The sequence below is a fragment of the Podarcis bocagei genome, assembly GCF_964188305.1.
Source record: "Podarcis bocagei genome assembly, chromosome: 15".
NCBI lineage: Eukaryota > Metazoa > Chordata > Lepidosauria > Squamata > Lacertidae > Podarcis > Podarcis bocagei.
This window is the reverse complement of record NC_138141.1, coordinates 43387333-43401632: the sequence shown is the minus strand read 5'-3', so window position 1 is coordinate 43401632 and position 14300 is coordinate 43387333. Positions and strand designations below refer to the sequence as shown.

At 47.1% G+C, this 14300-nt stretch overlaps 1 protein-coding gene across 1 annotated transcript in view; it reads left to right on the top strand.

The window, feature by feature from the left end:
* AKAP10 (A-kinase anchoring protein 10) overlaps positions 1-12544 on the top strand; it is a 31184-nt gene extending 18640 nt beyond the window's left edge. The window contains exons 5-15 of the mRNA XM_081172071.1: positions 455-553; positions 1333-1417; positions 1907-2030; positions 3621-3757; positions 4602-4746; positions 5582-5764; positions 6728-6837; positions 8579-8661; positions 9578-9630; positions 10039-10134; positions 11033-12544. Of these exons, the coding sequence (XP_081028197.1) occupies positions 455-553; positions 1333-1417; positions 1907-2030; positions 3621-3757; positions 4602-4746; positions 5582-5764; positions 6728-6837; positions 8579-8661; positions 9578-9630; positions 10039-10134; positions 11033-11038 (1121 nt within the window). The 3' untranslated portion in view covers positions 11039-12544. The remainder of the gene's footprint in view (positions 1-454; positions 554-1332; positions 1418-1906; positions 2031-3620; positions 3758-4601; positions 4747-5581; positions 5765-6727; positions 6838-8578; positions 8662-9577; positions 9631-10038; positions 10135-11032) is intronic.
* Positions 12545-14300: the final 1756 nt, after the last annotated feature.

Genomic DNA, 14300 nt, shown 5'->3' with positions numbered 1-14300 from the left:
TCCCTAAACAGGGCTCCTAAAAGTCCGGTAGTAGTTTTTTCCTTTGACACCTGGTGGGAGGGTGTTCCACAGGGCAGGCGCCACTACCGAGAAGGTCCTGATCTGTAATAAACCACCGATCAACCTGATGTAAATAAGTAATACCTAGAGAGCCATAGGTTCCTGCATTTAAAGAATAAGAAGTAAGACCAATAGGTAAGGTAAGGGCTCCAGGTGAGGGCTGGGGAAGAGCCCATGCCTGAAAACCTGGAGAGGAGCTGCTGCTGCTGCTGCCAATCAGTGTAAACCATACTGAGGAAGATGAACTCAGCGATCTGACTCAGTGCAAGGCAACTTCCTATGTTGAGTAACCATTTCTAAGGGGAGAAAGGAGCTTGCTGGTCCAACTGCTACCCAGTCACGCCTTGTGTTTATCATGCCACTGCCTTCACTCTTTTTCTCCCTTTCTTTTTAGGTATAGAACAGGATGCAGTTACAATTTTTACCAAATATATCTCTCCCGATGCTGCTAAACCCATACCAATCACAGAGCTGATGAGAAACGATATAGTGGGTAAGGAACAGGCATGTGTGTCTTCCTCAGAAACGGTAGTCTCATGCTCCCGAGAGACAAACCCCGGGGATTTCTCTGAGAGAGGCTGCAATCCATAGTCCAACCCTTATTATGATTTGGGCCCAGGCTATCTGAAGGACCAGATTCTCCCATACGAACCCACCCAGGCTCTCTGAGGGCTTTGGGGGAGTCCCTTTTCTCAGTCCCTCCACCCTCACAGACCTGCTTGGTGAGGGCCTTTTCAGTGGCTGCTCCCAGGCTTTGGAACTCCCTCCCTAGAGAAGCCAGACTTGCTCCTTCTTTGTTGTTCTGCTGGCAAGTGAAGACTGTTTTATTCCTATAGGCTTTGGAGAACTGAGTGTTTTTAAGGAAGGGGCTTTCAATGGGGCTCCTCTGTTTTTACTATCTATATTTTAACAGATTGGTTTTTACGTCATTCTCATTCCGTTACAGTTTAATTCTTAATAGTTCAGTAGTTAATTACTGTATAGTCTATTACCCTTCCTGTGGCTTTAGCTATCTGTATTGTATCCATGCTAGTTTTTAATTTTTGTGAGCTGCCTCGATTCCTTGGTTCTAGGGAAACAGTGGGATGATATAAATTAATAATAATAATAATAATAATAATAATAATAATAATAATAATAGATAAAGTATTCAAACCACTTCTGTATTTCTGCCATAGATATGCACAACTAATAAATTTCTGCACTGTCTGTCCGTACTGCAGAATGCATACAGTGCCACTAACTTTGATATGTGATCTGCTGACCTTACAGCAAAGATTTGTGGGGAAGACGGACAGGTGGACCCAAACTGCTTCGTCTTGGCACAGTCGATAGTGTTTAATGCCATGGAACAAGAGTAAGTTGACCCTATTTTTTAAATAATAACAATAAGTGTAGGGTGCTTTATATTCTGAGCACCTGACTGCTCTTCCCAGGTGGGGGCAGCCAAGGAGAAGCCCCCGGGCAGAATTGGCGAGGGGCGGACAGTCCTGGGGTTGAAGGAGCCCCCAGCAGCCCTTCGTTGGTCAGACCAGAGAGCAAATCTTCCCTGGGGATTCGAGATGGGGTTCAGCCAGCATTTGGTCTGCTTTTAAAGCTTCCTCACCGCACTGACTCAGCTCCCTTGTCAGCCTCCCCTTTGGATCCAATTGTGGGATTTGGAATTCAGTGAGGGGCTGTATCCCAGACCCTCAGGGCTCCAGTCCCAGCCCTTCAGCCTTGATCCTGCCCAGCCAGCTTCCTGTGCTCCCTGGTGCCTTGCACACTGCTGAGCTGGAGTCTCTTCCTCTTCCTTCTCCCCGCTTCTAATGAGCCCCCCCCCCGTGTCCCCCTCCCCCTCGGACAGGCACTTTAGCGAATTCTTGCGGAGCCACCACTTCTGCAAATACCAGATTGAGGTGCTGACCAGTGGGACTGTCTACCTGGCCGACATCCTCTTCTGCGAATCTGCCCTCTTCTATTTCTCCGAGGTGAGGTGGCTTCTCCCTTTTCTTCTCGGCCAGAGCTCTGCCCCCCGTTTCTGCCAAGTATAAGAGGAGCTGCTCTTGATTGCTGTGGCCTAGAGCAATTTGGCTGGATTTGCCTCCCCAACCGCTGTGTGGGAGTGGGCTGCTGTGGCATCTGCCCTCAGGCCTTGTTTGGGCACTCATCGGGCCTTTGCCACCTGTAAAAGCCACGGTGGGGCTGGGAACGTTGAATCCTTCCTTTCCGCTATGCCCAATCCCCACCCTGGGGCCCTCTGGGTGCCATAGGACCTCCAGCTCCCATCAGCCATCAGAGGCGGTGGGAACAGGAGGTACAGCAAGGTTGCATCAGATAGTGTGAGTCTTCTGTTTTTTTTCCTTTATGCATTCTCCTCCAATATAGAGTTCTTGTCAACTCGGCATAAGAAAGGTGCAAAAACACCCCTAGATGCTAAATACCTGCTGAAAAGCCGTGGTTATTTTTAAGCAAGAAGTCGAGAAGTAGTGTTGCAAAAAGCCCTGGAGAGATGTCAAGTATATTTATAGTAGAGGCCTCTTCTCTCTGCAGCCCAGGCTGCTACTGAGCACCTTTTTGGGGTTCAAGTCCCGGGGTTTTTATTGCTTTGGTTTTGGCTCCGAAGGTGGCGCAGTGGAACATCCCCGCTTGTTTTTTTCGTTAAAACAATATCTCTCCTACCCTTCATGGTGAAGGATTGTGCTGGTTCTGCCAAGCGGAAGGATGTTCTGTTGTGCAAATCCTGTTTCAGGAGCCTGAACGAGTCCTCAGTCGGGGATGAGCAACCTCAGGACCAGGGGGCCAAAAGGCCTTTCTCTCTGACCCTTGGAACTTTTCCCAGGCCACACCCCTTCAATGGCCCTTCCTTTCACCCTCCTGGAGTAGTTTTGCCTGGCTGGAAATGGGCCCTTGAACTCTAGCATGCCTCTTTCTTCCCTATGTAGAGGAGAGAGAGGGTGTGGGTGGCTGTAAAGGTAAAGGGACCCCTGACCGTTAGGTCCAGTCACAGACGACTCTGGGGTTGCGGTGCTCATCTCGCTTTATTGGCCGAGGGAGCCGGCGTACAGCTTCTGGGTCATGTGGCCAGCATGACTAAGCTGCTTCTGGCGAACCAGAGCAGCGCACGGAAACGCTGTTTACCTTCCCAACAGAGCAGTACCTATTTATCTACTTGCACTTTGACGTGCTTTTGAACTGCTAGGTTGGCAGGAGCAGGGACCGAGCAACGGGAGCTCACCCCGTCACGGGGATTTGAACTGCTGACCTTCCGATCAGCAAGTCCTAGGCTTAACCCACAGCGCCACCTCCATCCTTGTGGGTGGCTGTAGAAACTAGCTAATTGCACAAAGGTAAAATCTATGTCTGTTGCTCCACTCCCTTGTGTTTCTGGCCCCACCCACCCCAAGCAAGTGGCCCTCAAAAGGCTGCCCAGAACTGAAAATGGCCCTTGGGTTGACAAAAGTTCCCTCTCCCTTCCTTAAGTCTTGTTTCTACATCTTTCAAACGATTACGGCAGCAAGCTACCTCCTAGAAGAAACTGGGAGAATATCCCTGCTCACTGCTTTACTTTTGTTTCCCAGTTCATGGAGAAAGAAGATGCCGTTAACATCTTGCAGTTCTGGCTGGCGGCAGATAACTTCCAGTCTCAGCTGGCCGCCAAAGAGGGCCAGTATGACGGACAGGAGGCCCAGAACGATGCCATGATCTTATATGACAAGTGAGTCCCATGCCTGGAAATTCGCCATCCTTCTTGGCTTTCTTCTCTTGACCAAGACAATTTCTAACCCAGCAAGCATCAGACCCTCAGTCCTTCGCCTTAACTGACTTGCAGAGATTAAATATTTTGGGCCCAGCAAGGCAGGACCCAGAGAATCTCAAAGCTTAAAATGTTTCCAAGTTTCTAGTCTTCATGGTGACTGCTGGGGCGGGAAGGGGAAACTTGACAGCATTCCATCAGGATGGGTTTGGCGAGATTGGGGAGAGAGCGATTAATTAACTCCCCTGGCTTCCACTTCAGGGAACAGAAACAAGAGCTGGCCTTTTTTGAGAAAGAGAGGGGCAGTTGCTGAGCTGCAATTGAGCAGCTAGCAAATTGGGCTTTTTGCTTCTGCCTGGGTGTGAAAGAAGGACTTTACAATGGGGTCAGAGGTGTGGGACCCGTGGAGTCGGACTTTTTTGAAACGTAATCTCCTCAGCATTAGGGCTGGGCAACGATATATCAATATATCATTCAAAACCAGTTTGAAGTTCACATTGTGATAATTGTTTCATAATATTTGAGCTGGCAATATATCACAAATCACAATGCGTGTAAGGAATAGGCGACACCAGCTAAACACTGCGACGTTATCAGCAGCAAAACCTCACAATATCACCAGCTAAACGTTGCAATCTACCACAATGTCTGAAGTAAGGATGAAACTGTACAGTTCCTTCCTTATTTCAAATATTGTGATTATTGATATATCCTGCTGTTTAGCTGGTGATATCCAGCCCTACTCAGAAGTGTTGTTTTCCCCCTCTCTTGTTCTTTTCTGCCTCGTCCTCCTCTGTGGCTGCAGGTACTTCTCCCTCCAAGCCACTCATCCTCTAGGTTTCGATGACCCCGTGAGACTGGAAATAGAATCCAACATTTGCAGGGAAGGAGGACCGCTCCCCAACTGTTTCACCACTCCGTTGCGGCAAGCCTGGACCACCATGGAGAAGGTGAGGAAGTGACTCTCGTCCTCCCTCCCCCTCTTTTTTAATCTTTTGGAGGAATATCTCTCAAAAACTTTATTAGTTTTCACAATATTATAAACAAACAAACACACAAAACAGACAAAAAAAATCATAGCCTTATTGAAAATTACAGTTATTAACTTTGTTAAGTGACTTCCTCGCTTCCTCTTGGTTGAATTTCATTGCATGTCCTTTTAATGGTTTTCCAAATCCCAATTTTTATGAAATTTAACTTAAACATTAACATCCTTAGATCTTCACCTTATGGAATTAAACATATTAATTCATCACTTAACATAAATAAAATCCTAAGCCCATTAAGTATCTGCAAGCTGTTTTCAGTTAGTTTAACTTAGCAAATTTAACTAAATAATAATTAAATTTATCTTCCTGATACTCCTCCTCCTTCTGGTCGCGGACTCTTCCGGTTGGAGGAAAATCTCTGAAACTGGGCGTTGATTTTAAAACAGCCATGTTCATCTGGCAAGCCGGGCCTGAAACTGCAGCAAAGCTCTATCGCCGAGCGAAGGCCTTTCCTCTAAAAATACAGCAAGATTACAGCCCTCGTTGTTCTGAACAAAGGACTGGTTTTAAATAGGAGCATCGGAAGACCAGGTTCTTCTGCTCTGCCTGGCAGCAGATCTTCTGGTTCTCGGGCAGACAGGCGCCTTTCCCATCTGCTGTTCCCTGACCCTTTTCTTCCCTGGATGATGCTGGGGGTTGATCCTGACACCTTCTGCCTGCAGAGCCAGGCATTCTCCCCCTGAGCTGAATCCTCCCGGTTCTAAATGTGCCCTGGGGTGTCTTCCCTCTCCTCCAGGTTTTCCTCCCCAGCTTCCTCTCCAGCAACCTTTACTACAAATACTTGAACGACCTCATCCATTCGGTCCGGGGAGACGAGTTTGCCAGCGGCTGCATCGCCCCGACTGTTCACGGCCACGACGGCCCTCCTGACCACGACTCCCACATGGGCTCCCTGGATGGCACAGCTTCTTCCTCCCAGGTGAGTGGCCTGCTTCTCGCTCTCGCTCTCTCCAAACAAACAAACAACTCCCGCCTCCTTGGGATCTGACCAGCTCTCGCTTGGAAGCCTGCTTCCCTGACCCCCATCCTTAGCAAAGGCCGAGAGAGAGAATGGACTGCTTGAGCGAGGGGATGGTGAGGGTGGCAGAAAGTACAGCTGCCGTTACAGTGGTACCTTGGTTCTCAAACTTTATCCTTTCTGGACGTCCGTTCCAAAACCAAAGCGTTCCAGAACCAAGGCGCGCTAATGCAAAATGGATTAATCCGTTCCAGACTGTTAAAAACAACCCCTAAAATAGCAATTTAGCATGAATTTTATTATCTAACGAGACCACTGATCCATAAAATGAAAGCAATAAGCAATGTACTGCAGTCACACAATCAATCAGTAGCTGAACTGGGTTCCACACAGTCACAAAAACAAAACAAAAAAGAACCGCTAAGACAAAAACGCAACATAAATAGCAAAAACAGACAGACCTCAGCGTAACACTCAAAGTGGAGCACGTCCGGCTTCCGAAAAAGTTCGCAAACCGGAACACTTACTTCCAGGTTTGCAGTGTTTGGGTTCCAAATTGAGTACCAAGGTGTTTGAGAACCAAGGTACCGCTGTGCTTGTTAATTTGCGAAGCACTTTTGTAATTCTCGGAAGCCCTTCGTGGGCATCATTTGGCAACAAGGTGCAGGGATGGAGTTCCACACCTTAGCGGCTGCCTTCACAAAAAAGGATGTTGCTGCCATGTGTACATCCCTTTGCATCTTTGGGTTTTCTTCTGGGAATGGGCAGCCATCATGGACTGTAGGGTCCATGGCCCATCTGTATTTTCCTCCTCCCTGTCCCTGTTCTTAAAGCATCAGCTCTTGTCTTGCTTCCACCCCACCCCCACCGTCTTCTCCTCTTCCTCCCTGGGTCAGTTAATCATGCCTGGGAATTCTGTTGCAGCCCGGCCTCAAAAAGGCGAATATAAAAATCCTGAAAAACTTTGACGAAGCAATAATTGTCGATGCTGCCAGCCTGGACCCGGAGTCTCTGTATCAACGGACGTACGCTGGGTAAGATCCCTTCGGAGCTCTTACTGCGAGGAAGCAGAGGGTGGGGAAACGGGAGTATGCTGCGATTCCCAGCCATTTTCGGACATTGGCCTTCAATGATGAAAGCAGCTTCCCCCAAGCGGTTCCAAAAAACTCCAGATTCTTTCCCTAGAGCTGACTTTGTAGCTGTAATCTAACCTAGAGGTTACCAGAGCATAGACAGCAGGCTTAGGCTATCCCTGCCCAGCTGGGCCACTCGCTGGTGGAAGGCATTCCTTGCCACTGAGCTCACCTGACCCTCAAGCTCCACCAGTTGATCCAGGAATACCAAGCTGCATACCCGCGCCTCCAGAGGGAGTGTAACCCCATCAGGAAAAAAGGAGGGAACCTCTGATCCAACCCACTAGCAGTCCCCTCAGTCTTATCTGGACTGAGCTTCAGTTTATTGGCTGTCCTCCAATCCATTACCGAGGCAAGACAATACCCCGAACCTGTTCCCTTCTTTGTGACAGTATTTGAGACCTGCCTGAGCCCATCACTCATGAGAAGGGGGGGGGGGATTTGGGCAATGCAAGCAGTCTTCATTTTTCTTGAAGACTTCATTTTTCTTGAGAGCCTGTGTGGTGTAGTGGTTAAGAGCGGTAGTCTCGTAATCTGGGGAACTGGGTTCGCGTCTCCGCTCCTCCACATGCAGCTGCTGGGTGACCTTGGGCCAGTCACACTTCTGTGAAGTCTCTCAGCCCCACTCACCTCACAGAGTGTTTGTTGTGGGGGAGGAAGGGAAAGGAGATTGTTAGCCGCTTTGAGATTCCTTAAGGGGAGTGAAAGGCGGGATATCAAATCCAAACTCCTCCTCCTCCTCTTCTTCTTCTTCTTCTTCTTCTTCTTCTTCTTCTTCTTCTTCCACTCCTGGATTCAAAAGTGTTGGATGTTACCACCAGTTTTTGAGGCTTTCGTGTGTGTGTGTGTGTGTGTGTGTGTGTGTGTGTGTGTGTGTTGCTGGGAGAGCAAAAGCCTTGTGTACTTTTCCTATAGAACTCCACACTAATGAGTGAGTGCAAGGACAAGAAATCTAAAGAAGACGCACAACCAGAAGGGGGGGGGGGAATGAAGGGGTCTAGGGTGGTACAAAGAAATAGGGTGCAGAAATCCCTGTGGAGTGGGTTGGAGATGTGAGGTGCGGACCTCGCAGTGCTGCAGACATCAAAGATGGCACTATTGAGTGGATGAAAAGTGGGTGGGCAGCAGAAACACCAGTTATATGGGAGTGAGAGAGAGTGAGAAGGGATTCTCCAGAACAGAGTCGGCATCTTAAAAAGGAAGTTTTTCACATGGACTTCTTAAGACACATGACATCTCAAGCATCTAGGCATGAATATACTAACCTGTACGACGTGAATATTTCAACAATGGCTTTCTGCATTAGAAAGTTGGGGGAGGCCGTTTTATTTTCTTTTATAGTTTATTCTAGTTTGTAAAATATAAATAGCGATGTTACTCATTTTGCAAAACCAAAGAAAGAAAGAAAAAGCTTTTCCATAGCCAGAATTGTAAATCACTGCTGAGTTAATAACATTGTGGGAAGTGCCCCTGAGATTTCACTGATCCCACTCCTGTTCAGGTGTTTCAAATCCTGAGGTGAAATCATGGGCAATGCGGCGGGAGGGTGGTCTCTTGTGCTGTGACTGGCTCTTCCTCCCCACAGCTCATGACTCCGGTCTTTCTCTCTCTCTCTTTTTCCATCCGCCAACTCCTGCTGCAGAAAAATGACGTTTGGGCGAGTGAGTGACCTGGGCCAGTTCATCCGGGAGTCCGAGCCGGAGCCCGACGTCAAGAAGTCGAAAGGTAAATTGTCTTCTCCTGAAATCTTTTGAAGAGATGGTGCCAAAACAACCTCAACACTTTTCGAAGCAGCTCTTAAAAATGAAGATTTTTAAAAAAGCAAATAAAGTATAACCTGCCTTTCATCAGTATATATTATTGGAACAATTTATATACCACTAACTTCAGTGGTCTGTGAGGGACACGGTTGGCGCTGTGGGTTAAACCCCAGAGCCTAGGACTTGCCGATCAGAAGGTCGGCGGTTCGAATCCCTGCAACGGGGTGAGCTCCCGTTGCTCGGTCCCTGCTCCTGCCAACCTAGCAGTTCGAAAGCACAAAAGTGCAAGTAGATAAATAGGTACTACTCCAGCAGGAAGGTAAACAGTGTTTCCGTGCACTGCTCTGGTTCACCAGAAGCGGCTTGGTCATGCTGGCCACATGACCTGGAAGCTGTCTGCAGACAAACACTGGCTCCCTCGGCCAATAAAGCGAGATGAGCACTGCAACCCCAGAGTTGGTAACGACTGGACCTAATTTTCAGGGGTCCCTTTACCTTTACCTCAGTGGTCTGTATAAGCTGTTTACAAAAGTGCAATACAAAAAAATAAAAATCAGTTAAAACTATAAAATCAAACTTCAGTTATGATGCCTGTTTGCCTTCATAATACATTTGAACGCTGAACTTAGACAGACATATGTGTTTTAACTGTTCATGCTGCTAATCGTTTCGGGGTGTTTCATGGGAAGAGAGTCCTAAACTGAATACACAAATAGGCAGGGCTGATGGTCTGATTCAGCAGAGTTGCTCTTACGCCCTTATTATTTGTGGCTATTCCTAGGTAGAGAAAATTGCCAGAGTGTCATTTTATTATTAGAATAACACCTGTTTCCTGCTGCTTCTGCTGCATCACCTTTCTGTCTCTCATTCCCCCGATCCAGGGTCCATGTTTTCACAAGCAATGAAGAAATGGGTGCAAGGAAACACAGATGAGGTAAGGCCCCCTCAGATCTCCTAGCCTCTTGCTAAGACGCCGCAGAAGAAATCTCAAGTGTGGTGGATGTCTTGCCTATCTGTGCGTCTCTCTGTTTTTAGCTGGCTTCAAGGAATATATCGGAGGGAAGCGGGTGCTCTGTGCTGGGGGCAGGAATTCAGAACACCAACAAAAAGTATCAATAATTGGGTTGCTTCTGTGAAAGTTACAATCTCCTCTTGCAAAATTTGGAGTACTTGGGATTCTCTTGGCTGTTTGGTGGGAGGAAAAAAGATTGCAGCTGTCCTAGGTAGTAGTAGTTGGCAGCCAATAACGGCAGCGTGGGTGTGTTAGGTTTCTTCTCCACCCCGCCATTTTGGGGTTGCGTATTTCCTAAGCCCAAGCGTTGCCTGCTTTTCCGCTTTTCAGGCTCAAGAGGAGATGGCCTGGAGGATCGCAAAGATGATTGTCAATGATGTCATGCACCAGGCACAACCTGACCCAGCTGTAGAAAAAATTACAAAGGTAACAAGGGGGTGTTCCCCTGGTTGCATGCTCTTTATGGCTGTGCCTTCGTGAAGGCAGCATCCTGCAGATTTGAACTCCCAGCCCCAGCCAGCATGCCTGGGAAAGGCTGCAGGTTCCCCATCCCAGATCTAGCCACTATTTTAATTCCCTGCAAATCTCCTTAAGGACACAAGAGTTGCCTCCTGCTAGGCCAGGGATGGGGGAAGTCTGTGGACCCTCTGGAATGTTGCTGGACTCCAACTCCCATAATCCTTGAGCATTGGGCATAACACCAGTCTTGAAAGACCTACACTGGCTCCCAGTACGTTTCCGAGCACAATTCAAAGTGTTGGTGCTGACCTTGAAAGCCCTAAATGGCCTCGGTCCAGTATATCTGAAGGAGCGTCTCCACCCCCATCGTTCAGCCCAGACACTGAGGTCCAGCTCCGAGGGCCTTCTGGCAGTTCCCTCACTGTTAGAAGTGAGGTTACAGGGAACCAGGCAGAGGGCCTTCCCAGTGGTGGCGCCCACTCTGTGGAGCACCCTCCCATCAGATGTCAAGGAAATAAACAACTATCTGACTTTTAAAAGACATCTGAAGGCAGCCCTGTTTAGGGAAGTTTTTAATGTCTTGTTTTATCGTGTTTTTAATATTCTGTTGGTAGCCTCCCAATGTGGCTGGGGAAACCCAGCCAGATGTGTGGGGTATAAATATATTATTATTATTATTATTATTATTATTACTGCTGCTGGGAGCTAAAGTCCCAACAACATCTGGGGCCCTCACCCCTGCTCCAAGCAACCATTGTTTGAGGCAAACCATGAGACTTCTGTCTGCTTGCCCCAGTGTCTTTTCCACCCACCACTGTACTATCAAACCAACATTTTCTCTCTCTTTCTCTCCTCACTCCCGCAGCTATGATCTTCAGCATTTCCAAACAAGGGGACATTGAGTTTTTCTGCCTCTGAAGATACAAGTGGATTCTGTTCCTTCTCTCTCTCCACCCCAGGGGAAATGAAAACTCTGTTGGCTGATTTCTCCTTTGAAACAGAGTCAGCAGGAAACCAAGCACTGTAGACTGATGTGTGTCCTCCTTTCAGAACAAACTTTTTCAGGAGATTTTGGGGGGAAGGAGGGCCTAAGACTTCCTTGCATTGAGCGCAAATCGGTTTGCTTCTCTCCTGCACATACGCCCTAAATTCCCCGTCAAAGAGACACGTTTCTGGCAAAAGGTTTGCCAGCTCCCTCTGCGAAGGATTCCTCCTCCAAATGGCTTGGAACTGGAGCACAGTTCACATTGAAAGGACTGGAGGATAGATTTCCACTTCTCTTCCTCCTCTGAAGGTTCCTAGCCGTGCTTTCTTTTTTTTAGAGAAAAATCTGCAATCAGAAAGGCACGGGGCACCTTAACCCGTCAGAGAGGGCTGAGCTATTGGCGGCGAACGGTATTTTAAGAATCCTGGAGCCATTTTGAGTTTTCTTTCTTTCTTTTTACTTGAAGCGTTCTGAATACGGTAGCAGCTGAACCTCTTCTGTCACATTTGTCTCGGTCCTGGAAAAAATAGTGACAGAGAGCGGGCGTTGATTGCAAGCGACTTCCAATTCTCCATTGTCACTTTGGCCCTTAAGTCAGCCAAGCCCATTCCTTGCTCCTGAGAAGGCAGAGCTCCACACCTGCCCATCTTGTCCTGTAATGGGCATGTTCTGCCAAGGACTGAAATGCAAGCAGAAAAGAATGATCTCTGTGTCCTGGGTGCCCTCTTTTTCGTTTTAAAGCTTTGCAAATGCTCCTGTTGAACTAAAAATGTTTTCTGTTTCCTAGTCATTATTTTTTTTAATTGCCAGTTCTGAGTCAGCAGGCCTTTGTCCTTATATTTTCTTGCAATCCTTTAGGGGGACAAGAAGCGATCTTCATGCAACCTGGAGGGACGCTTCCATTATTCCTGCAGCAGGCGACTAGTTTCCCCAGAGTATTCAGAGTACTCAGGAATGGGTCCACTCCGTGTGTCTGTGTGTCTGTGCGTATTTTCCTTTAGGTCTTCACTCCGGTTGAAATGTTTTCTGTTTGGAGAGTTTGTTTGCTTTTCAATTCCATTTTGCTTTTGTTTTCTGAAGACTCTCTGCAAAAGAAACAATTAAACACACACACACATCCCAAATCCCCTGTAGAAGGACCCCCCCCTCGATTTGTCTCCAGCGTTTTGAAAGTCTTGATGGATGAAGCAGGTGTCGTCCTCCTGTTGCAATATCTGATCTAGCAAGGCACTCCTGTCAGTCTGCCAGAAGCAAAAAGCTGTGTATATGTTTTTTGGTACTGTGTACCACCACCTTACTGTCTCATGCCCAAGTATTCATGTACTTAAGAAGCATATTTAAATTGTGTTTTGATTGAAAATATATAAATATATATATATATATATATATAAATATTATGAATTTGTGTCCATCTTCCGTGTGTGCGTTTCCTTAGGTGGCTTGTCTGTTCCCAGCTACAAAAGCTGAATCGACCCTTTCAAACCAGGTGGGGGCAAACCTTTGGCTCTCTAGATGTTGCTGAATTATTAACTTCCATCAGCCACAGCAAACATGCACAGGACTGATGGGAGTTGTAGTTCAGCAACATTGGGGAGGGGGCAAAGGTTTCCCACATTTGCCTTCCTCAAATCCAAGGATGGACAGAAAGTACATTGGGATTATGGAACAATCGCTGGGTCATTTGCAGTAGATTGGCTTTCAAAGTCCCTGACGTCTAGCCGTCTACGACAACAACAAGCAACTGGTTTCATTTGCATAGGTGCCATGGGTCAGGATCAGCTCTTCCAGTGGGGCAGAGACACAGTACTGCTTACTAAGTTGGGGGGGGGGGGTGAGGCAGCAGGGTGCTTGGAAAGTCCATTTGAAAAACGAAATGAGTTCAAGTCCAGCAATTAAATCCAGTTTCACCTTTGTCCCTTTGCAAAACAAACTTACTTCAGTTCACAGTTCAAGTTCGTCCAAATTATCATAAGCAAAAAGATAAGTCAGAATGTTACAAGCTGATGTGCTGAAGTATAAAATATACTTTAAGAAGACTAAGAAACAACACACACACACACACACAAATGTGTGGTTTTAATTTCTTTCCCCCAACAGTTGTTATGTTTAAGCTTCAAAGTCTAAAGAGGGTGGTTTTTTTAATTTAAGAAAGAACAAACTACAAACTGTTCAACATTCTACCCCATAATGAGCTTAAGTTGGGTTCAGTTTGCTCAGCAACTGTGGAAACCACTTTTAAGTGTTTCAGAGGTATTTTGAACTCATTCCATGAACTTCTGTTTAACCGAGCTAGTTCATTCCAACCAGTGGGAGGTGTGGGCTGTGCAGGTTCACCAGCAGTGCAAATCCTTGAAGGGCAGGAATGAAATAGACCACATTTCCCATGCTGGAGGGGTGTACTTTGTGGAGTTCCTCAAAAGGGCTCAGAAATGGGGGGAAGCCACCCCATAAGGCGCATAAATGAGGCAGATTGTGGGGGGCAGCAATGAAAGACAAGCAGGTGTCACTAAACATGTTACAGATGCAGCAGTCCTGAAGCTAGCTTGCTTTATTTGTTTGCATTTATAGACCATGTTTTTCTCCAGGCTCCAGGTTCTCTCCAAACATGGGTTCTCTCCACCCTTGATTAATCGCCACAACAACCCTGTTAGGCTGAGAAAGGCAGTGACAATTTCGTGGTGTGATGCTCTAACCACTATACGACACTGGATCTCTGAAACACTAACCACTACACCATGCTATTCTCTACCCTATAAGCAGCAAAATGATACCATGTAAGGAAGTTGCTTTCACAGTAGCCTATTTTGTTTGGGATTTCCATCCTGTGCACTCAAGGTTATATTGTGTGTGTGTGTGTGTGTGTGTGTGTGTGTGTGTGTGTGTGTGATTGATAGGATATATCATAGCTGTCAACACAGATTTGAAAATAAGGGACCAGCAGCCAAAATAAGGGACCTGCAGCCTCACCTGTTCCAGGCACTCCAGTCTTCCTGTCCTTCTGCAGTCTGGTCAAACTCATGCTGGTAGCTTCAAGAACACTGTCCAACCAACTTTGTAACCAGAGGTTCAACTGAATAGAATCTGAATCACATGCACCACAAGGCCTATGCAGCCTCAACTTAAGATGGCTCCCCGGCCTGGCTTTGCA